General features: G+C 50.6%; 1 protein-coding gene across 1 annotated transcript in view; it reads right to left on the bottom strand.

Annotated features, from left to right (window-relative positions):
• Window positions 1-2,472: 2,472 nt before the first annotated feature.
• LOC124485651 (R3H domain-containing protein 1-like) overlaps window positions 2,473-23,711 on the bottom strand; it is a 45,968-nt gene continuing 24,729 nt past the window's right edge. Inside the window, 24 exon segments of the mRNA XM_047047371.1 lie at window positions 2,473-2,567; window positions 2,772-2,877; window positions 3,053-3,136; window positions 3,138-3,151; window positions 3,255-3,393; window positions 3,525-3,694; window positions 7,865-7,953; window positions 8,826-9,037; window positions 9,248-9,405; window positions 11,595-11,673; window positions 11,675-11,722; window positions 11,895-12,140; window positions 14,009-14,110; window positions 15,380-15,516; window positions 17,705-17,995; window positions 19,883-20,124; window positions 20,230-20,283; window positions 20,399-20,427; window positions 20,550-20,645; window positions 20,868-20,976; window positions 21,567-21,707; window positions 21,964-22,023; window positions 22,266-22,344; window positions 22,445-22,574. Coding sequence (XP_046903327.1) covers window positions 2,473-2,567; window positions 2,772-2,877; window positions 3,053-3,136; window positions 3,138-3,151; window positions 3,255-3,393; window positions 3,525-3,694; window positions 7,865-7,953; window positions 8,826-9,037; window positions 9,248-9,405; window positions 11,595-11,673; window positions 11,675-11,722; window positions 11,895-12,140; window positions 14,009-14,110; window positions 15,380-15,516; window positions 17,705-17,995; window positions 19,883-20,124; window positions 20,230-20,283; window positions 20,399-20,427; window positions 20,550-20,645; window positions 20,868-20,976; window positions 21,567-21,707; window positions 21,964-22,023; window positions 22,266-22,344; window positions 22,445-22,574 — 2,910 coding nt within the window.

Below are 23,711 nucleotides of genomic sequence, written 5' to 3'. Positions count from 1 at the left end.
AATGAGTCACACGAGGACAGAACGGAACAGGAAGCAGACAAGTTGTTCCCGTTCTTGACCAGAGGCGTATAGATATGTTCAATAGTTCACTACAATCTTAATGTTCAAGAAGATACATCACCCGTTTGTCTCACGACATATATTTTTTTAGTAAACCAGAGAAGATAATTATGTTTCTGACTTTTTCCAGGGCAATGCCTCTTACCTTTGAATCTACACAGTCCTTTGTGTGTCTGCGTCAATTACAAAGTCATTTCACATAAAAATGTTTGGCCTGACTATGCAGAACGGTTAGCACGGTATTATATCTGAGGGCCTCAGGGGTGAGGGAAAAACGTTGCAAATGATAACCATAACAAAATCACAACCCAAGGGTAATTTATTGCTGAGACACACTTTCCTCAATTACAAAGAGCTCAATATTACAACGAGGCCAGGTTGCTTCGGTGTGCTCCTCCAGATGTCAGCTTAATTGCGCATTAATAATCTCACCGCCAGAAGGAAGATCATCAACGTTGTGACCGGACACAGAACTGGCTACTTCAGTTAAGGAAAGAAGAGTGGGGGAAAGAGCTAGCAGAGAAAGCCATCCATTTTCGACTGTTTCTGGCACCACTAACTCCCGCAGGCTCCATTTGAGACATGGGGGCAGGTGGTTAGATTTTTCTTGCGGTAAATTGCTTTGACGTTATTAGGAAGAAAAAATATTACAGTAGAGGAACTGCAAGGCATTTCCAGAGATGAGGTTGGTGGGAGGTTAATGTAGCAGACAAATGGCCCTATAAAAACGAAATTGAGATGAATAGCACCGATGACAAAATTAGATAACAGCTCCTGGAGGTCTCGCTTCCTCCCCGTCATAGGACAACAAACCACTCAGTTGCTAGTGACATCTGTATGCCTTAAGTGTTGTTCAAAAAACACATTTTAATCTTCAGTTTAACATGAGGAGGCCATCCAAAGTGGTTTATGCTGGCACACCGAGGAGTCCTCGGGGAAACCATGTCGAGAGGACTTCCTGATTTGAAAAAAGCACATCTTTTGGTGTAAACATTTATTGGTTTTCAAACTGAAATAAAAATTACTTGCACCAGCATCGAACAGCCGTTCAGAATCCACAAATATTCTCGGAGAGAAATCAAAGGAAAAAATATAGATATCATATATATTCAGCTGTATAAATGTGCAAACTGTCTTGTTGTTTTCCAGTGACCCAGAGGGTAAGGAGTTTCTGATGAAAGATTTGACACGGTTGGCCAGGAAGGAAAGATTTGACACGGTTGGCCAGGAAGGAGGAGAGAAGAGAGAAAAGGAAAGGAGAAGAGGAAAGAGAGCAGTGGGGAGAAGAGAAGCCATCAAAAGCAGGATTGCTAAAAAATATGCCGTCGGTGGAGGAGTGTCATTTTTTATTGACTTTTAAATTAAGTTAAAAAAAACAGCAACAAAAAAAACAGGGGAAGTCAAACAAAGCCTTTTCTCTGCCCTCATCTGTGCCTGGAACCGACACATACCGTTCACTGTGAAAAGAGAACTGATTGAATTATTTAGCTACTATATAAATTATTTACAAGGTGCAGGTCTTTTTCATTGAACGGTGGACACTGGGGGTGTCTTCATCTTTGTGTTTCTTGCAGATTAAAGCAGTACACTCTTGACAAGGCACAACAAGAGACCTATAATGTAGCTGGCGGGGGGGGGGGGGGCAGGGTACCTGGCCACACTCTGGGGCAGGTGGCTGGTGAGAGAGGGGCAATACTTGGCTGCCCAAGTGTGTGTGTGTGGGGAGGAGGGGGGACTTTGGTGATGATGGTGTGGGGGCGGGGGGGGGGGGGGGGGGGGGGGGGGGGGAACGACTAGAGACTAGAAAACAAAATATTAAAAAATAAAAATGATAGTGATATGCTCAAGTCTGGTCTGGTATGAGAGCTGACAGGTTTTCATATTTGGAACTTGGATCGTGCTTTTGAGATTCTCTCATCAGTTTTGAGTGACGTTAACTTTTGTTCGTGTTTCTTTTCCGAATCGCGAGGACAGTTTCACAGACGACACACTCCCCAGAGTCTCTACAAGTGTAAAAACGACCCTTTTACATCAAGCCAACGCAGCGAGGGAGGGGGCAGGGGGGGCCCGGAGGGGGGGGGTGCTGGTGAGGGTGAAAGCCAGATATCCTCCAGGCTGTCTGGTCGATGCAGCTCCAGGGGAGCCCTCTCCAGACCCGGCTGCTGCCAGGGTCTTGGGCCGGGAGAGGCCGGTGGTGGCTGGGGGGGGCCCTGGGCCACCTGGCTGGAGGGGTGGGGGGCCCTAGGCCACCTGGCTGGAGGGGTGGGGGGCCCTGGGCCACCTGGCTGGAGGGGTGGGGGGGACTGGGACACCTGGATGGAGGGGTGGGGGGGACTGGGACACCTGGATGGAGGGGGGCAGGGGGTTTGGCATGGTCCCTGGCTGACAGTGCTGAAGGTGTCCTAGGGGACACTAGATGGTGGGCCCCGCTCCGGGTCCCCCCGACTCCAGCTCGCCCCTCCTCATCCCCTCCGACAGGTCAGTCACCTCCAGGACTCGGCCGCTCACTGGGGGGGAGGACAGAGTCACGTCAAACACTCCACACACACGTTCAGCTACATTGACTAAATGTCTTGTGTCTCACATTTGCAAATGAGAGGTGTGTAGTGTGACAGGGGTGTGTGTTAGGCTATCAGGGTGTGTGTAGTGTGACAGGGTGTGTGTAGTGAGACAGGGTGTGTGTTAGGCTAACAGGGTGTGTGTAGTGTGACAGGGTGTGTTAGGCTCGTCTCCTACACTGAGGTCCGTAGACAGGGCTTTCCTCGGCTGCTTCCTCCCCCGCCCGGCGCCACCACCGTGCCTCATTCCCATTGGTCCCTGGAGCAGAGACACACAAGAGGTCGAAGGTCACACACTGCCATTGTGTTCACAGAAGTTCAAAGTTCACAGGTGCTGCCGTCGTGTGTTCAAATATGGCCTTCAGAGTTTGTTTATTTGCAGGATTCATATGGGAAGACTGGCTGTCCCTGTGGGGTGTTCTGTGGTGACTCACCTGGTGGTTGGGGACCATGGGGGGGGCGTGGAGGAGGGGGGGACGGACCTGGGGGTTGTACTGGAGGGGCTGTCCCAGCAGGGGGGTACCGGGAATCTCCTGGGAAGATCCAGAAACAGAACTCAGTAATCCAAGCTCAGCTGAACGTGAGGAAGTGAGGGATGTGGAGGGAGGTTTGAGGGGTGGAGTGGGGGGAGCTCACCTTGCCCTGGGAGGAAGGGCCGGGAGAACTGAGGCATCATGGGGGCCGGGGCCAGGCCTGGACGGACGCTCTTCACATTGGTCAGGTGGGAGGGGCTGGGGGACTGGGCCGGGGAGGGGCTTCCGAGCTGGGGGCTGCTCTGTATGGGGGGGGGACATACAAACGGAGAGGCCGTTAGGAAACGCCTGCATTTATCTGCTGAATGAATCCTCCTGGACAGCTGTGTGTGTGGTGTGTGTGTGTGTGGTGTGCATGGTGTGTGTGTCTGACCTGGGAGGAGTCTAGGACGGCCAGCTCGGAGGGTTTCTGGCCTCTGTGCTGGTCCAGGCTGTAGTACTTGTTGTGTTTCCACTGGGGGGGCGAGTGTGGGCGTGGCTGATGGCTAGGGGGCAGGGTCAGCTGCATCATCACCATACCGCCCCCTGGTGGCGGGGGCACGCCTGCACACACAACACATCAACGAGAGTCAGCTGGGCTCCGGGTTAGAGCATTTGAATGCACATCAAAAGATCGCAGGTTCAAATCCCCCTGTATATGTTGTGTTGGATAAGGGTTTTTATCCTAATGGAGGTTATGAGAGAGAAACTGCAATCAGTGCTAATATATATTTACATTTAGTCATATATATATATATATATATATATATATATATATATATATACATATTCCGACTTTCCTTGTTAATTAAATAATAATAAAAAAAAAATATGTTTATAATGTTATCATACTGACTTAAGCAAACAAACATTGTGGTTCATTCTCTGTTGTGTTCAACAGGATTATCAGTGCGCTGGACACCAATGCAATTAGCCTTTTGTTTGTGTTTCATTACTGCTCACCTGAAAACTAAATCATGTCATCCTCCTAGACTCCTGCGTTCAAAATCTTTACCGCTTAATTACACACCATCAGCCCAAAGCTAATTTCATATGTAGTGTGTTTCACTGGCAAGTGATTTAATTCTGTGTTTGAACAAAGAGTTTGTTTATGGGCGCCGAATTCCTGTGTGCTTGTCCTGCCAGCGAGTGTTCCAAGGACAGTTCTGGTGTTGACGTTTATTCGTATCGGGGAAAACTTTCCACCATCGAGCATCCAATTAAATGTGTTTGTGCAACAATGAAGGTTAGAGAAGGTTCTGGACCTCTGCTTGGCCCTTGTTACTGGACAGCTCTAACGCCTGTTCCTTCTCTCTAATTATTTTTCTGTGGGGATGAAAGTAAACGGTCTTGAATAAAGCTCTCATCCTGGAGTAGGCATGGCTCATGGATGAAAGCACTCCCCTGAAGTTTTGGCCAATTCCACGTTTTCTACCTCTAAATCCTCCCGAGAGAAACGATGCAGCCCTCAAACAACATGATGCCAAAGCCTTGTTCTTGAATGGAATGACCGCTTTTTTTAAAACATTTATTTTAAGTATACAAGCGACATAAGAAACCAACCAACATTTTATTTACGAACCTTGAAGCCTGAAATCCAAACTAAATTCGTTTTGCTTTGTGGGATTCAAATTAGTCAGAGTTATTTTTGCACTTCTCTCAGCTTGTTTCTTTCACCTTCAAGCAAGGCCGTAGGCATGGAGGGGACACGGTATCAGTAATACTAGTAGTTATGAAATGCCCATTTTTACTATTAGTTATAACTATGATTCAATTTTTTAATGATAATTTCGGACAGAGTGCGTGGTTGCCTGTCGTAGCCTAGCACATTTATATTATATTTTTATATCAAAATATGGGGGGGGGACATTTTGACCAGATTTGAATATCGGGGGGATGTGTGTCCCCCCAAAACGGCAGCATCTTCAGGCACAGCATGTGTGTTCCTCTGCATGTTCCTCTTGTGCTCTCTTCAGTCAAACACAATCTCGGGTGGATTCAGAAAGGGCTTTTCAATTGGCTGAGGAATTCATTTTCATGCTTTACCCTTGGAGAAGTCTAGGTTCCTGTGCCCTTGATCAGGAAAGTCTGAAGCTCACAGGCGCTGGCTGCAGCCCCCCCCCCTGCAGCCCCCCCCCCTGCAGCCACCCTGCTGCACACAGGAGGGTTAGGATCACATGCACTTCAGGTTATCTACTGTTTCAGAACTACTTTTAGGTAACTGTATCTGGGTCGATCAGATCAGCTAACTACATGATTTAGTGTACTACACGTTCCTGTTTTCTTCTCCAAGTACCAGGTCCAGATATCCCCCCAAATCCTCTAGAACGAAATCATGTGCATTGACATTCATTTCATAAGAAGAGGCTGTTGTGTTTAAAAACACCACATCACAAAGCCTGGATCGTGTCACATTCAACACAACACCCCAGAAACAACAGCGATTCTTTTCTACTTGGTAATCCCTGTATGAAATTAAAATGATTCGACCACCAACCTGTGACGCAAAACCTCATTTCAGGATTTGTTAGACCGTTTCCCTTTAATGAGTTCTTCAGAGAGGAGAGAGATTGGGAGCCGGCCGCGGAAATGATCCCAGGAAACGACATAAAACAGCACATTAGAACGAGCGCAGCCGTTAGGCCCCTTTCTCTCCACAATAACCATAGCTAGGAACAAAGCAGTGAAGGAAGCACTTTAATTACGACCCCATATCTGTTCCATAATTAGATCGTTAAGGCTGCAGAGTGCAATTTCAATTAGCGCCTTAAAGCCTCTCAACACGTCGAGTGAGAGCGAGGGGTTTGTGTCGAGACAAGATCTTCAGGGCTTTGCTACACGCTCCAGCTTCCTCGCGCTACCCAGAGCGTAGGGTTTAGTCTGGGAGACGACAACCCACCCAAGCTTTGAATCCATTTAGATTTCCTATAGAATTCTGGGGGGGGGGGGGGGGTTATTTCTCCTGATGAAACCAGCCTTTGTTCCGGTGCGATCGAGGTCTCAGGGTTTGAAGAGAATGGTGTGGTTTCCTGTGTGTTTCTCGAAGGTTGCCTGAGGTCCATTGTGTGGGGGTGGATTGAAAAACGGTAATTCAAATGTATTGACGGCGACGTGTAAGATAGGGGGGAGAAACCCCCCCGAATATGCTGAATAAATGAAGTGGTCTCAGGGTCGTGTTCTAGTCTGAGTGGACAAGCACACGTGGTCCCAACAGGGGGGGTGGGGTGCTGTGGGCGAGAGACCAGCCCGGGGAGCCCCTCTCTCCCAGGCTGAGGTGGACTGGCTGACCGGCCGGCCTGCTAGATGTGGTGGATGTTGTGGCTAGCGTACCTGAGCTAGGTGTGGTGGATGTTGTGGCTAGCGTACCTGAGCTAGGTGTGGTGGATGTTGTGGCTAGCGTACCTGAGCTAGGTGTGGTGGATGTTGTGGCTAGCGTACCTGAGCTAGGTGTGGTGGATGTTGTGGCTAGCGTACCTGAGCTAGGTGTGGTGGATGTTGTGGCTAGCGTACCTGAGCTAGATGTGGTGGATGTTGTGGCTAGCGTACCTGAGCTAGATGTGGTGGATGTTGTGGCTAGCGTACCTGAGCTAGGTGTGGTGGATGTTGTGGCTAGCGTACCTGAGCTAGGTGTGGTGGATGTTGTGGCTAGCGTACCTGAGCTAGGTGTGGTGGATGTTGTGGCTAGCGTACCTGAGCTAGGTGTGGTGGATGTTGTGGCTAGCGTACCTGAGCTAGGTGTGGTGGATGTTGTGGCTAGCGTACCTGAGCTAGGTGTGGTGGATGTTGTGGCTAGCGTACCTGAGCTAGATGTGGTGGATGTTGTGGCTAGCGTACCTGAGCTAGGTGTGGTGGATGTTGTGGCTAGCGTACCTGAGCTAGGTGTGGTGGATGTTGTGGCTAGCGTACCTGAGCTAGGTGTGGTGGATGTTGTGGCTAGCGTACCTGAGCTAGGTGTGGTGGATGTTGTGGCTAGCGTACCTGAGCTAGGTGTGGTGGATGTGGTGGCTAGCGTACCTGAGCTAGGTGTGGTGGATGTGGTGGCTAACGTACCTGAGCTAGGTGTGGTGGATGTGGTGGCTAGCGTACCTGAGCTAGGTGTGGTGGATGTTGTGGCTAGCGTACCTGAGCTAGATGTGGTGGATGTTGTGGCTAGCGTACCTGAGCTAGGTGTGGTGGATGTTGTGGCTAGCGTACCTGAGCTAGGTGTGGTGGATGTTGTGGCTAGCGTACCTGAGATAGGTGTGGTGGATGTGGTGGCTAGCGTACCTGAGCTAGGTGTGGTGGATGTGGTGGCTAACGTACCTGAGCTAGGTGTGGTGGATGTGGTGGCTAGCGTACCTGAGCTAGGTGTGGTGGATGTTGTGGCTAGCGTACCTGAGCTAGGTGTGGTGGATGTTGTGGCTAGCGTACCTGAGCTAGGTGTGGTGGATGTTGTGGCTAGCGTACCTGAGCTAGGTGTGGTGGATGTTGTGGCTAGCGTACCTGAGCTAGATGTGGTGGATGTTGTGGCTAGCGTACCTGAGCTAGGTGTGGTGGATGTTGTGGCTAGCGTACCTGAGCTAGGTGTGGTGGATGTTGTGGCTAGCGTACCTGAGCTAGGTGTGGTGGATGTTGTGGCTAGCGTACCTGAGCAAAGTGTGGTGGATGTTTTGGCTAGCGTACCTGAGCTAGGTGTGGTGGATGTTGTGGCTAGCGTACCTGAGCAAGGTGTGGTGGATGTTTTGGCTAGCGTACCTGAGCACTGCTGGGAGGAGCAGGGGGAGGACGACCGGGGGAAGTGCATCTGCTCCGAGCCGGGGGGGGGCAGGAACCCCACTGACGAACTGCACAGAAAAAACACAAGAAGAAGAAGATGATGTGAGAAACACATGAAGAAGACTGTTATCCCAAATACACTCCCCCCCTCTGAACGTGTGTTGGTACAGTCCTGGCACAGGTTCAGTCTGAACTCAGCACATCGGGCTAAAAACGAGCTGAATTAGCAAAGTAAACCAGAGAGAGTGCGCTGGGGGATCGATACCTCGGTATCACATTAGAGCCCACAATAAATATCCTCACAGGAGAAACCTGCAGGCCACAGACTAGGGAGGGAGAGGGGGGGATTTGGCTCATTTTCGCCAAATCAAAACAAATCAAGGGCAATGAGCATTTATCACCGTGTCCCTGTAAACCAATTGTGGGCTGCCACTTTCGCTCCTCTGCCGCCGCCGCGCTCCTCCTGTGCAGATCTAATAAGGCTGCGACGAGGCAACGGCGATGCATCAGCACCCCTGAGGGGGGAGGGGGGGGGGGGGGGGGGAGTTGAGGGGGGGGCAGCTGCCAGGCCCACTGGGGGCCGACTGCAAAGGAGCGGGCGGGCGTGAAGGATGGAGAGGAGAGAGCAGGTCGCCCGGGAGCCTGCTTCTGCTGCTATATTAAGACCTGCGTCTCTGGCCTGATACATCATCCTGGCCTGGGGAGGAACAGCTCTCCTCAGGGACACACTGACCTCATATTTTCCACAGACAAAGAACCTGCTAGCTAGGCTGGATATTCATTCACACTAGTGACGGCCAACAGACTTTCAAATGCAGGTGCAACTTTTTGGGGGGGGGGGGGGGGGGGGTAGAGAAGAGGGGGATATGCGTATCCAACAAAGAGAAGGCTGTACAAATTCACAGGATTTCTGCATTGATTTAGGTGTTTTGGCTGTTACCTCATTGTGTTGTGTTGGTTGGGTGTGATAACACTGTAGTACACCTGAACTCCAGAGCCAGACATGGTGCCCGGCATGGATCCAGACATAGAGGCAGGGAGGGAGGCAGGCATGGAGGCAGGCATGGGCACCTGGCTGGGCTGGCCGGGCAGGAGAATGGGTTGCTGATATGTTTGCTGTGGCACACCCTGGGAGCCCTGGGACATGGATACCTGCCGATACACACACACAAACACACACGAACACACACACACACGTTCATTGAACATTGTGTGTATGTGGAGTGTGTCTGTACTCATAACTGCAGAGATCATCGTAAAAAATGCAGTCAAATAATACTTCCAAGAGGAGAGCCATGATGAATGATCTTTACACAGTGTCAGAGGCCCCAGAACACACCCCCCCCAGAGCTGAATCCACACCTGATAAGATGGCATGGAGGGATACTGGGCCATCATGCCATGCATCTGATTCCCCATATTGCTGTGCTGACCGCTGACCATGTTCTGCCCCTGGCTGTGCTGGAGACCCAGCATGCCCTGGTAGCTCTGTGCTGGGTTAGGCATCACAGTTTGGTAACCTGGAGGGGAGAAAGAAACGCCTTTGATTCAGTTAAACTCCCGAGGCTGCGAATGACTGATTGTACGCCAGCAATATTTGTTGAAAAGCATATCTCGGTGCTTATTTTTATTGGGAGCAATCAATGATCCAGGCAAATGGACAGAGAAATGTCTGGGTGGATAAACAACCTTCCAAACATGGTGTTTTCAATCTTAGGATTTTTTTTTTAGACTATAGTTGAAGGTTGGAGGAAGAAAAGAGAGATGTTTCTCTTTGAGGGATTGTTAGAAGGAGAAAGATCCTCAGGAAATTATTTTTAAAAAGCTAGTTCTCTTTCATTGGGCAAAACGCGCCAGTGTCAAGGTTACCAGCGGGAACGCAGATTGCTCTGTGAATGGGGGGGGGGGGGGGAGGGGGCTGCAGGTGGCAGGAGGGAGGGCCGAGGAGGGAAGGAGGGCTGAGCAATTTTCAATTTCTCCCAGCTTTTGACCAGAACGACAGCAATCAATTTAGCCCAGATGAGACGAGAAGTGGGACAAAGGAGGAGGCTCCCAGCAGGAGGGGGGGGGGGGGGGGGGGCGAGGGGGGGTTGGGGGGGGGGGTTAAGGGAGATATTTTTAGTGCTATTCTCTCACCTCCACTTAGAAACGGTGCATGGAGCGCATGTAATATCGAACGCACTCCGCTCTGAGCTGGAGAGCGATAGAGAAGAGGGAGGAAACAAGAGGAGGAGACGAGAGGAGGAGACGAGAGGAGAAGACGAGAGGAGGAGACGAGAGGAGGAGACGAGAAGACGAGAGAAGGAGATGAGAGGAGGAGACGAGAGGAGGAGAGAGGAGGAGACGAGAGGAGGAGAGTTGAGGGAGTCCTTCAGTTCAGAACGTCTTGTTTTCTGACTTGTGACCGCTGAGCGTTGCCGGGCGTCGGGCTCTGGAGAGGAGTGAGGGGCGGGAAAAGAGACCGGTTCACTGTGAGAATGTGAGGCCTCTCAGACAGCGGCCCGGCCCCGCGTCCAGCCCCTCCGCATCCAGCCCCTCGCGTCCAGCCCTGCTGGGAAGAAGAGCCTACGCTGGTAGGAGGAGCCTGAGTTGGGAGGAGGAGGAGCCTGAGCTGGGAGGCCTGAGCTGGGAGGAGGAGGAGCCTGAGCTGGGAGGAGGAGCCTGAGCTGGGAGGAGGAGGAGGCGGAGTTGGTAGGAGAAGCCTGAGCTGGGAGAAGGAGGAATCTGGCCAGGGATGAGGAGTCACGTATATGTAAAAAGGTGCCCGTATGATCGAAACAAGTGCTCCCTTTCTCGCTGGGGTTCTGGCGGAGCAAGTATCCTCTCTCTAGGCAGGCTGGAGAGGGTAGGGGGGGGGGGGGGGGGCAACATTAATAGTGTATTTGATTGGGAGATGGTTATTGTGTGGGCTTAGAGGGGTGAACACAATAGCCGACCCTGCAAAGAGAAGTTCTCTCTGTAATTAGCTCCTCGCTCTGCTCCCCAGGCCCCAGGGGTGCTGGCTAATTTCCCCCGCAGCAGTTTGCTAAGACAAGCCCATTGTGTACCTGCCATAAGAGGCGGATAACTCGAGACAAAGTGCTGAGAGCAATAGAAAAAAAGAAAGAAAGAAGGAGGGAGAGGAAATGTGCAAATGAGGGCAGAGAGACAGAATACGGAGAGAAAGAGGTAACTGTTCTCTACGCCGCGAAACACAATAACCAGTGAACACTCGCCACACGAGGACAGAGGAACTGGGGGAGGAACTGTCATTCCTCACACCACTAAATATAACTGTGGGTCAGGGCCTGAGACACCTGGAGGCAGGTGTCAGGAGGCAGGAGCCAGTGGAGGACTGGGGAGCCAGGAGGCAGAGTGGAGGCAGTGTGAGGGCAGCCAGGAGGCAGAGTGGAGGCAGTGTGAGGGCAGCCAGGAGGCAGAGTGGAGGCAGTGTGAGGGCAGCCAGGAGGCAGAGTGGAGGCAGTGTGAGGGCAGCGAGTGGGCAGAGTGGAGGCAGTGTGAGGGCAGCGAGGGGGCAGCAAGGGGGCAGCGAGGGGGCAGTGTGGAGGCAGTGTGAGGGCAGCAAGGAGGCAGAGTGGAGGCAGAGTGGAGGCAGTGTGAGGGCAGCAAGGAGGCAGAGTGGAGGCAGTGTGAGGGCAGTGTGAGGGCAGCGAGGGGGCAGCAAGGGGGCAGCGAGGGGGCAGTGTGGAGGTGTGGGCTGGCTGGTTACCTGTCTGCTGTGAGGGCGGAGGGTTCATGGCCTGGCCCTGGGGAGCGCTGTACTGGACCGGGCCCACTGCTCTGTACTGCTGGTTGGAGAGGGGGGTACTGGCCTGGAGCACAGTAACACGCTGGCATCTGGAGAGGCATACCGTTAATACCAGCTCTGCAGAGGGCTCAGAGCAGACAGTACTAGACGATCAGAGAGGGGTGGTGGAGGAGAGGATTGTGGAAGGGAGGAGAGAGGGAGGGTGGGTGGAGGATGGGATGTGAGGGTGGAGGAGAGGAGGGAAGAGGTTGGAGTACAGACCTGCTGCATGTAGCCCTGCTGCTGCATTACGGGCTGGTTGACGGGTGGAGGAGGGGGCGGGGCGTAGGTCTGGGGGGGGCCGGGCTGGCCCGGGGGCCCCACCATGTAGCCAGCCTGCTGGGGCGGGGGCGGAGGGGGCTGGAGCACCACGGGGGATGGGTACAGGGCAGCACGGGGGTCCCGACCCTCCAGAGACGCCTGGCGGCCCAGGCTCATGTGGCTGAACTGGCCCCCCAGGGGGTCTTGCTGTGGGGGAACACGGAAACACAAAGGAGGGTCAATACCTCCACCAGCAGACTGGAAGAATGCCGTGTCTGTCTGTAGGCCCATGCAGAACACACCAAGCTGCACTGAATGAAATCCTGACACCCTTCACTCAAACAATTAAAGGTTCACTAGGTAAGATTTTTTCTGTAAAAAAAAACAAAAAAAAAAACTGAAATGTATTGACACCTGTGAACATATTGTGTGAGCTAATGAGGCCATCTGAAAGTTGTTTAGCAACACAGAAGGCTCAGTTTCACATTTTGGAGTGGCCTGCTACTTTCCAGCCAATCACATTCCAGCACTCCTGTTCCAGCCAATCACCTTCAGTGATCAAATTTGGGCTGGAGAAAAGCTCAGGTAACATATCAGGGTGCTGTTTCTCATTGACTATTTTCTTTGAATTTATTTGATAACTTTACCCCATTTGATCATTTCTTAATGATATAATTTTACCCTTTAAGCAGATCTTAAGGGACTGAGTGAGTGCAAGAGTTATGATATAAAGTTCTAATATCAGAGAAGCTTCAAAGGTGGAGCAGAGCATCTGTCGTCAGAAGAGCCCTCTCTCATCCTGACCCCTTTACTTGGATATTTGGGGGTAGTTTACTTTTACTGGGCGCTGAGGTGTTTAGGGACTACCAGCATGTCTATTCATAGAATACTAAATTCAACATCTGCTGCTAAATTAATAATTCAAAGCTTTTTACTACAAATGTAAAAATGTATTCAGTCGTTAAGGGATGTTTATTGATAGAGGTCAAAAAAGGGGTTATCGGAACACACGATGTGTGTCGTCGAGGGGGTAACCAAGGTAGCAAAGCACAACACATGAAATTTAAACAGATTTGATTAATCATTCATATTAATTAGATTTTACTAGGGAGCGGTTCTTCACTGTTGGAAAAGATTAAATTCGATTTGCCTGGAGAAGTTGAGATAATAAACTTTTCCTGAGAAACTTCAGCAACTATCACTGCCCCCGAGTTTGTATTCTGTGTGTGCGCTCAAACGATGCTCCGATCCAGACGTCACATTAGGCATTCACAGGGCCAGTGGGCATTAACCAAAAATAGAATCGTGCTCCATTCATTTCACTAGATAGACTTTTCCTCATTTCTTATTCATCAGAGCCATCGATCATAGTCTACAGCAAATGACCCTGTAATATCCTTTTTTTTATTATTATTTTTTTAACAGAAAGTGTTCATTCTTTACTGGACAAAAACCTCAACCAACTTCCAATGCTAATGAAGAACAAAAGTTACACTTTTACAAAAAAAAAGAAGTAAAAGTTACACAAAAACTACACAGTACGATGACGTAGCTGTCTCTACATTTTCTGTAGGGACATAACCCTCCAGAAGATGCAGGGTGACCACACCACAGCAGTGGGTCTGGTCACCAGACAACCGGCTCACATCACAATCAACAGGGCAGTTCCCCACTCAGGGTTAACGGGCTGAGGTACCGAGACAGCAACCAGGACACAAGCAGAGCTGAGGTGAAGTGTGGTGTGCAGGCTAGCACAGGGTAAAGCAGGCTAGCACAGGGTAAAGCAGGCTAGCACAGGGTAAAGCGGGCTAGCACAGGGTAAAGCAGGCTAGCACAGGTTAAAGCAGGCTAGCACAGGGTAGTGCAAAGGAGTGCAAAGTAATGCAGGTCAGTACAAGCTAGAGCAGGTTAGTACAGGATAGCACAGGTTAGGGCAGGCTAGCACAGGTTAGCGCAGGCTAGCACAGATTAGGTTAGCGCAAGGTACAGCAGGTTAGCGCCGGGTACAGCAGGTTAGCGCCGGGTACAGCAGGTAAGTGCAGGGCAGTACAGGGCAGCGTAGAGGAGACAGGTACCACAGTGTATTGTTGGTTAGGGGAGACGGAGACGAGCTGTGCGGGATACGGGGCTGCAGAGTACTGGACCGGCTGACTGGACGTCTGCAGGGGCCGCGACGGCTGGGGGGCGAAGGAGGCCGGAGAGGAAGAGGAGGAGGAAGAGGAGAGAGCAGGAGGAGGAGGTCAGGGCGTTTTAGTCAAAGAAATAGTGAGGACAGAAAACAGTGCAAGAGGAGATGGTGTTTTGTTCCCCGCTGAACAAGCAGGGTAGAGGTCTATAGAGGTGAAGTAGGGATATTAGTTTATGGAAAAAGAGAGAGAGAGAGAGAGCGAGCCCAAAGGGAATGAACACAACTTAACGATAATGCCGTTAATTAGGACAAAGAGCTCTGTCAATACAAGTCTGTAATATGAAACATCATCCACCAAGGTCGACCGGTGAAAAATCATTTAGGGGATATTAAAATGTGGAAAGTCACAAGAAGCCTTCTGGGGTTCAAAATGACAGGCCTACGCTCGGCGTCACCTTGCCCAGACGGCTCACCTCGAGTCCCTGACGGTGTCTCAATTACAGGGGCTCTGCTCCACGGGGAGGGCAAGACGGCCACACCTTCCCCCTAACCAACCCCTGGGCTGTGCTACCGCGCTGCACAGGTCAACTCAATTACCAGCCTTGATTTTCCTCACTAATGAAGCTCAACCCCTTGGGACCCCCTTCTGTTTTTTAGTGGGGGTTTTCTTTCCCAGAGAGACTGTCTGTCTGACGGAGAGAGAGAGAGAGAGAGAGAGAGAGAGAGAGAGAGAGAGAGAGAGAGACAGAGAGACAGAGAGACAGAGAGACAGAGAGACAGAGAGACAGAGAGACAGAGAGAGAGAGAGAGAGAGAGAGAGAGAGAGAGAGAGAGAGAGAGAGAGAGAGAGAGAGAGAGAGAGAGAGAGAGAGAGAGAGAAAAGAGAGCTCTGGAGGCTGCTGGTCCTGATCGCTGGTATGCATGCTAATGACAGCAGGGGCTTGTGTGTGGGGGGGGGTTCTTGGTGTTCAGTTGACACTTGAACCACATTTATTATGACAGGGGCCATGACTAAGGAGAGCTGCTGGTCACAAAGTTTCCAAAACGGGTGGAAGATGCCCAGAGGTGCAAATCAACCAAGCCCATTCAGACAAGCCAAGAAAACACTGTTTAAGAGGAAACACTAAATCTGTGGGCTTGGTGTCAGGGTCTCATGTTGGGCGTGTGTGTGTGATCTGATCTGTGTGAGGGTATGTGTGTGTGTGATCTGACCTGTGTGAGGGCGTGTGTGTGTGTGTGAGGGCATGTGTGTGTGTGAATTGTGTTGGTCCCAGATGTGTGTGTGAACTGCGATGGTTGGGGGCATGTGTGAACTGACCTGTGCGAGGGTGTGATTGGAGAGCGAGGGCTGGTGGTGGCCGGAGGGGGCCGGGGGCTGGGTCCGGCCCTGGGGTGGGGGCACCATGCCAGGGTTGTAGATCACGGCACTGCCGTCTGGGTTCACAAAGGGCTGGCCTGGAGAGAGAGGACCACAGCTCATGACAGGGGAACAACACAACAGCTTTAACCAACCCTGAGCCCTCAACCCTGAGCCCTCAACCCTCAGCCCTGAGCCCTCAGCCCTGAGCCCTCAACCCTGAGCCCTCAGCCCTGAGCCCTCAGCCCTGAGCCCTGAGCCCTGAGCCCTCAGCCCTCAGCCCTCAGCCCTGAGCCCTCAGCCCTCAACCCTGAGCCCTCAACCCTGAGCCCTCAGCCCTGAGCCCTCAACCCTGAGCCCTCAACCCTCAGCCCTCAACCCTGAGCCCTCAACCCTGAGCCCTCAGCCCCGCCAGTCATCCTCCTCTTCATACACAGAATCTGAGCGAGAGATGGGCACGTGTGAACAGAGATGTTCAGTCCTGCGTTCAGCCCCACATCACCACAGGGATGGACATTGGAAGGTGAATACATTTACATATTCCTACATACACGTCGTGTCTGTGCAAACATTTGTAATAGATGTGTAATTCAGCGTGCTCGGGGGGAGGGAGAGAGCAGGGGAAGAGCGGATCAGCGACACTGAGAATCTGTAACATCCCAGCTAGGCTGGATAATGAACTTTAATGTATTTGCCCTCCTCCCTCCTCTCTCCTCCTGCTCCGAAGGCTCTTTTCTGAATTGCTGATGGAAAGAAAAAAAAAAGGGAAAAAAAAGAATCTTGGGAGTATTTCCTGAGTTGGGGTTGAATGCATTAAAGTATGCATGCGTTTCGCGCCGGGAAATAGCCTCACTCTGAAAGCCTTTTCCTAAGGAGAAGGTATTTTTCATGTAAGAAAGGGAACTGCCACAGAGTAATTCAGAGACACTCGGCTCCAGTGTTCGGCTTATCCATCACATCACCCAGAGCTCTCTCCGCTGGTTTATCCTCAATTGGTATTCTCTGTGCATCTGCGAAGGGCACATCACTAATATAGGCGTGTCACGAGACAAGCCAGTTCAGTGGGTTCTTTGGCTGTTTTACGCAGCAATGGTTGTCCTGAGTTGAGAGGACAGCTTGTGAAAGCGTTTCTCTGAATTTAATATCAAAGATGGAGATGTGTTGCCAGGCTGGTTTCTCCCGACATACGTTAGTTGTCCCGTGACATGGGAGGTGAGTGTGGGGTGGACAAAAAAAACATTTTGCGAGCGGTGATCTACGTGCGCCCGTCACAGTAACCGTGCCGTGACCCTGAAAAGCACCCCTCTCTCTCTCACTTTATGCCGTCAGGTGCAAAATTAATTTCTGGGCCTCATGGATGAACAGAAGACTTTCCCATTTGCCAACTCCTTAGGAAAGGTCAATAAGCAATTACACACACTGGCTGGCTCTTGAAAAACATATTAGTGCCAGCCATATAGCCAGCCTTATCAGCCCAGCGCATATTTAAGAACGTGGGACCGGACAAGGCAGAGAGAAGACAGAATATATTATACATCAGAGAGCAGACTATTCATTATTTTCTATATTCAATAACACGAGGAGTGTGGCTTCATTATCCCCATCTCAGCAACACTTTGGGGAATTTGTTTTGACCAACGTCGCCTATATTGATCTAGTCAGACAGCTATCGTTTCTCAAAGTGCTTCTGCTCAGTGAGGGAGGGAGGGGGGGGGGGGGGGGCGGGAAGGAGGGAGGGGGGGGAGGGAGTGAGGGAAGGGCAGTCTCATTTGCATGCAAGCCGCATCATTAGACAGCGACTTCCTCTGTCAACTCATAATTCGAGGAAAAAAAACGTTGATTCAGTTTACTTTCTAAAAGGACAATCAAAGCGTCGAGGCAACTTCTAATTATCGCTCCCCCAAATACTCCATATACGGCCTCCAAACTCAAACAGGCATAAATAATGCATGACTGTTGGCTGTTTAGCTTGTGTATCCTCTCACCAACTTCACTCCAGAGAGCAAGATAAACCCCCCCTCCCAAACACAGCCCTCCTCCATCACAACACTCTCTCCCTTCCCTGAACACCGCCGTTAAAGGAACAAGTTAGAGAATAAGTAGCAGGCTGTGAGGGTTGTTAGTTTTGAAGGATAAGACAGGTTTCAAAACGTGAAAGCACAAAGACAAACAAGACAAAGTGTGGTGGCCAGTCTCCCCAAGCCCCGCCCACGTCTGGCCTCCAGTGTGTGGTCACCTGACCTGAACCAGGGAGGGGGGGGGGGGGGGTGGGGTTAAGGTACCAACCTGTGTGTGGGTTGACCAGGATACTTCCTGGCAGTATCCCTGTGGCTTCAAGTGGAAGCAAATAGTAGCTAGCGTTAGCGGAGGCCGGCGTTGGAGCAGGGGCACTCCGGCCCACCTCGTACAACACAGAGCTACTGGAGCAGGGGGCCAGGGGGCCCAGGGGGCCCAGGGGGGGCAGGGGGCCCAGGGGGGGCAGGCCCGTCTGGGTGAGGGCCGGGGCCATAGGGAGGGGCGGCTGGGAGCGAGACAGAGAACCCGTGGACGACCCTACACTACTAGACGAGTCAGAACCTGAAGGGGGGAGGAGAGGGAGGGAAGGGAGGGAAGGACAGAGGGAGAGGAAAGAAGGAAGGAAGGAAGGAGAGGGAGGAAGGAGAAGGTCTTAGCTGAAAGACACAGCAGAGGAACCATGCTTATCTAGTCTTACAAAGACAGTATGAGTAGCATGCCTGAGGTCAGTAGGTTAGCAAGGAGGACGTGTGGTGGAAGGTTGAATTCAGTGTTTTCATAGCGGGTTCGATAATCCTGTGTTTACATTGAGCGTTCGCTCCAAGTTAGTTACGTACTTTTGAGATGCTAGCTAAGGTCTTCGGAGAATTCTTTACAAAATGCGGGGTCAGATTTTAAATTCCAAACGTACATAACTAATTATCTATTCTAATTACCTGTGGGAGGAATGCCGTCATAAAATTGAAAAAGATAATGATTTCATCAGCACTAAATGACATGTTAATTAATTTCTTGATTAATGTCTTCATTTAGCTATTCACTTTGTTTTCCATGCACAACCACGGTGGTGCAATGTACGCTTAATGAAACCATCACATAATTAGATCATTAAAATGATCAAGATCTAAGCTATGAAGCTAAATAAAACATAATTGAGAAAGTCAGTTGTTGACATTCATGAGGTGGGAGGGGGGGGGACTCACAGGTTTGGGATTCAAGATGAGACAAAAGAAAAGAAGCTCATCAACCGTCACATACAAAGGTTTTGTTACAACAGGCAGGAAATACCTCAAACTGATAATTTTTAAAAATCTTTTTCCCATGTATGAAGTAACCAGTGAATTGAATCTGAATACGGACTACATGAGGTGAGGAAGGGTGGTGATGAAGAGCAGTCTATAGCTACATGAGGTGAGGAAGGGTGGTGATGAGGAGCAGTCTATAGCTACATGAGGTGAGGAAGGGTGGTGATGAAGAGCAGTCTATAGCTACATGAGGAGCAGAAACAAGACCAGAAAAGAAGTGACCATCATCACTTCTTGCTCAGGGTGGCGCGTGACTGGACAATGACACACCTACACTACAGGCATCCATTTTGTGTTGGCAAATGGCTGCAAGGATGCTTGGAGTTGACAGTATTGTCTATTTCAGCAGATTACTGTCAACTGGTTGAGTTACTTAGATATAAAAAAAGAAAAGAAAAAAAAAAAAAAAAAGCTTTCCAAGAACACTGGTTTTTGACATTGCATAATTGGAACCACAAACCATTTTTTTCTAGAACCTTAAATAGACACCCCTTACAGTGGGCTGTATAACAGCCAAGAGGGTTCAAAAGCTGTGTTCACAAAATATTGCTGTCATTAATAACATTCTTCCAGTCTGCCCTTCTGAACCTCTGCTTTGTCAGTGTTTAACAAATCTTCTCTGACAGAAAGTTAGAGAGCACCTGGCTGGCTGCTGCAACAGGTGGTGCACAGCTGTCAGACCCAGCCTGAGTGTGAAGGTGGAGGATGGACATCTGCCAGACCCAGCCTGAGTATGAAGGTGGAGGATGGACAGCTGTCAGACCCAGCTTGAGTATGAAGGTGGAGGATGGACAGCTGTCAGACCCAGCCTGAGTATGAAGGTGGAGGATGGACAGCTGTCAGACCCAGCCTGAGTATGAAGGTGGAGGATGGACAGCTGTCAGACCCAGCCTGAGTATGAAGGTGGAGGATGGACAGCTGTCAGACCCAGCCTGAGTATGAAGGTGGAGGATGGACAGCTGCCAGACCCAGAAGGTGGAGGATGGACACGGGTGAAGCAGTCGGGATCCCTTTGGAACCCAAGGTAGCTCAGCTCGATGGAGTTCAGTGTAACCTAACACCGGAAACCCCTTTCAGAGCTACCCCGAGTAGCAAAACGAGCGCACTCCCAAACGGCGGGAAAACAAGAGGGCTTAGAACGTACCGGTCTTGGACAAGCGTCCGATGCTCTTACAGCTCCCAGAGCTGTCTCCTCGCAGGAGGACGGAGCTGTCTCCTCGCAGGAGGACGGAGATCCCGCTGAAGCTGCTGGCCTTGGTCATGGCCGGTCGCAGGTTCCGGTTGGAGCTGTCGGAGTCGGTGCTGCTCCAGGGCCGCGGGTCTGAGGACTTGGGCTCGTTCTCCGAGCTGCTCTGGCGACTGTTGCCCGAACGGCCGTCTTTTAACCTGCGAGGCGGGGTGAAGGCGTGGCGAGGAGGCTGGTGATTACACAGCTTGTGGTTTATTAACGCTCTACGAGGGAGGAGGAGAGGGAGCAGGGGGGTGATTTACCTGAAGATCTTTCGTCGTTGCTGTGTGCTGTTGCAAGCATCGTCTTCTTGTATCCTGGGGACAGGGTGAGAGGAGCGCTGTGTTATTTGGAAGCAGGCGTCCTATTAAAGTCGCCCTTCAGCATTTCCCCAAACAAATCAAAGTTTGTATAATTTTTTTTTAAGCAAACCTTTTTTCAAGAGCAAACCCATCTGGACCCTGTGAAATAAGATAACTGTTAGTTTTGTATTGCGGTACAAACGATCGGATAAACCATAAAAAACACAACTACATATGTAAATGTTATTCTCAGGAGAAGAAACTCATGAAAAGATTCTAACATCTTGAGCAAAGATCCTGTCTCTGGCTCTCTGGTACTCCTCCTCCCTCTCCTCGATGGACTTGCTCCTCCGGTCGTCCTTCAGTCGCATCCGCATCTGAAACACCAGCATTAAGGTCTTCAAACACTACTTCAAGCGCACAGCTCAAAAAGTGATATTTATTAAATACTTTTCGATAACTGGCCTCACAGCCTTATGAAGTTTCATTCACCATAAACTACTGCATGGAATTGCTAAGACTAACTACCACCTCTCCTCCCCTTCCCCCTTGTCTCAGTGGTTCAAGATGTGACCCTTTGACATCAAACAAACACATACCATGTTGTCATCTTTGTCAGAGGTGGAGTTGTCCCTTTTGAGAATGTACCGCTTCTGGAAGTCCTCGCTTTTGTCGTCTTTGATGTGTTCCGAAAACTTCTGATCGGGTCTGAGGAGAGATGGAGGGGTGGGGATGGAAGGAGTGGGAATGAGGAGCAGTGAAAAAGTGCAGTTGTCGCAACGTTCCCAGAAAAACCTGAGATGTTTACACCATCTCCCTTTTCACCTCATAAACACAACCTCATCGTTTCCCCACCATTCCTGCAATATTGAAAACCGCAGATAATTAAGTTTCGTCCCACCCAAAACTCATTTCGGAGTACGGCAAGTACGGCAAAGGGAAAATCTGTTTTGCCTCTGCAGAAGATACGGAGACAGTAATTTCTGCAGCCTAAGCCATATGAATTAGACCAGAGCAGAGAAATTGAATTCTTGGATGTGGCAGAGAGCGAGAAAAAGTCTGTGTGTGTTACGTGCAAGTTCCAGACGGAGAGATGCAGAGAGAGGGAGAGAAACAGAGAGAGAGAGAGAGAGAGAGAGAGAAAGAGAGAGAGAGAGAGGGAGAGAAGGAGAGAAAGAGGGAGAGAAAGAGAGGGCGAGAGAAAGAGAGGGCGAGAGAGAGAGAGGGAGAAAAAGAGAGAGAGAGAGAGGGAAAGAGAGAGGGAAAGAGAGAGGGAAAGAGAGAGAGAGATGACTCACATCCTTGTGTTACTCGTTTTGTTGATAATAACCGATTTCCCTGTTTGGTCAACGTTGTGTTCGAGGCCGAAGTATGCGGCGACTCGATGCAGCAGCATCCTGTGGTAGGAGGTCATCGGGGGGAACTTCCTCTTCTGGCTTCTGGTGGGGCCGGAAAAAAACACACCAGAGAGACGATCAATAATTCAGACGGGATGACGGAGGGACAATTAGAAACACTTGTTCCAGCCAGTACCGCCCCGACATAGCCCAGAGTCAAATCTCATTAGCTCTCCTCCGGGGCCCGTGAGGAACCACGAACTCGTACCAAATTATGCATGGCTTTATTACAAATGATAAGGAAACAGCTTATTGGGTTGGCAGGGAATGTGAGGCGTGAGGGACTGCAGAGACTCACTCGTTGTTACTGATGAAGTCGAGAATGTCCTGTTCCAGCTTCAGCAACATCATTCTGTCCCTTTGAGGAAGAAATGGGAAACGGAAGAATGAGTGTGTCTGGAGAGGAGTTGTTCCAGCACTCATCTCATTACCGCTGGGTACCACACACACAGCAATTAGTCATCGACTGATGAAGACGACAAGTGTTCCGAGGTAACCTTTTGGCGAGCGAGCGGTTGCACGATCGTCAGTCGAAACGAACGACAGCTGTGCTCGTCACGGCGCACAAAGGAGCTGGAAATGAGTGGCATGACTACACACCTGGGGTTGTTTTTCAGCGTGTTAACTAAGAACTCGTGGAGGTCAATCCCGGTGGAGTCGGTGTATTCCTGACTGGAATCTGAGGGAGGGAGAGGAAAAGGTTTGGAAACAAAAACAACTCTGGGTGGAAGTTGTTTTACTTAGTTAACGAGAGTGGAGACATGCGGAACGCAACACACCTCTGGATAACATCTTTCTTGGCATCCTTTCAGTTTTGTCCAGCCTCTCAACACTCTTCTCCTCATCTCTGACAAGCGGAGAGGATTCCTCTTTGTCGTACGGCTGGGACAGCTGGATTTGAATTTCTTCCTGGAAGACAAAGTTGTTCTTTCGTTATACCTGGTGTAGTTTTCTTCACATTCACAACTTCACATTCAACCTATAGATCAGATGTTTAGTTTGTCGAGGGATAATCAAAGGGGTCACATTGTGCGCAGACTACCAACATAAGTTTAAATTCACACTCACGGCTTTTTGAACTCCAATAAAGAACCTCAACTACTCTCTGACACCGCTGAAGAGCCAGTGATTCTCTTGCCACACAGTTTCATAGTTTAGTCATTAAGGCTTCCGCTCAGCTTGGGTAAAGTGAGAGAGTGAGAAAGACTCACGGTATCAACTATGAATTTAGACCAAAGGGACGAGAAACCCATTAAAGCCGAGTTAAAGAAAACGACTTCAATAATCCCCGTGCCGTGGGGCTTGTACCTATATCTGGTGCGTAAGCAGCCGAGAGCTGACCTTGACTCGCCCTACCTTAAAATAGGAGGGGAGGCCCCAAGTGAATTCTAGCTTTGGCGTTCAAATAAAAAAAAAAAAAAATGGTGCCTCAGGTTATTAGTAGCTGCACTCGGTAAGGTGGCCAGAGAAAAGCAGAGTGTATGAAGCGGCTGCCAGAGCAAAGCTTTGTGTCCCCTCTGGCCTGGAACGCTAACACCCTGCGGTGCGTCTCTGGACCCGGCAACTTCTCCCTCCAAGCATTTCCCTTTGATAGCGAATTTGGGGCAGAAAAGCCCTCGATTTCTCCTTTCAGACTCGATACAAAAGTAGAGCAAAGTAGAACAAGCACTCGACATGACGCAGAGGGGAGGGGGGTTATTCTCCCCGCTGCTTCTCTCTCTGTGATGGAAAGCTGGAGTGTTTACGTATGAAGAACGCTCTGGTCTGGGAAACCAGGCTGGGAGAGCGGCAGGCTGCGAGCTGAGCTTTAGTGCTGCAGAAAGGGAGTGGGTGCTTAGGGGGGAGGGAGGGTGCGTAGGGGGGAGGGAGGGTGCGTAGGGGGGAGGGAGGGTGCGTAGGGGGGAGGGAGGGTGGGTAGGGGGGAGGGAGGGTGGGTAGGGGGGAGGGAGGGTGCGTAGGGGGGTGGGAGGGTGCGTAGGGGGGAGGGAGGGTGCGTAGGGGGGTGGGTGCGTAGGGGGGTGGGTGCGTAGGGGGGAGGGAGGGTGG

Source organism: Hypomesus transpacificus, chromosome 23 (genome assembly GCF_021917145.1).
Source record: "Hypomesus transpacificus isolate Combined female chromosome 23, fHypTra1, whole genome shotgun sequence".
NCBI classification, from domain to species: domain Eukaryota; kingdom Metazoa; phylum Chordata; class Actinopteri; order Osmeriformes; family Osmeridae; genus Hypomesus; species Hypomesus transpacificus.
Note: the sequence above shows the minus strand (reverse complement) of the source record. Positions and strands in the feature narration are given on the sequence as shown.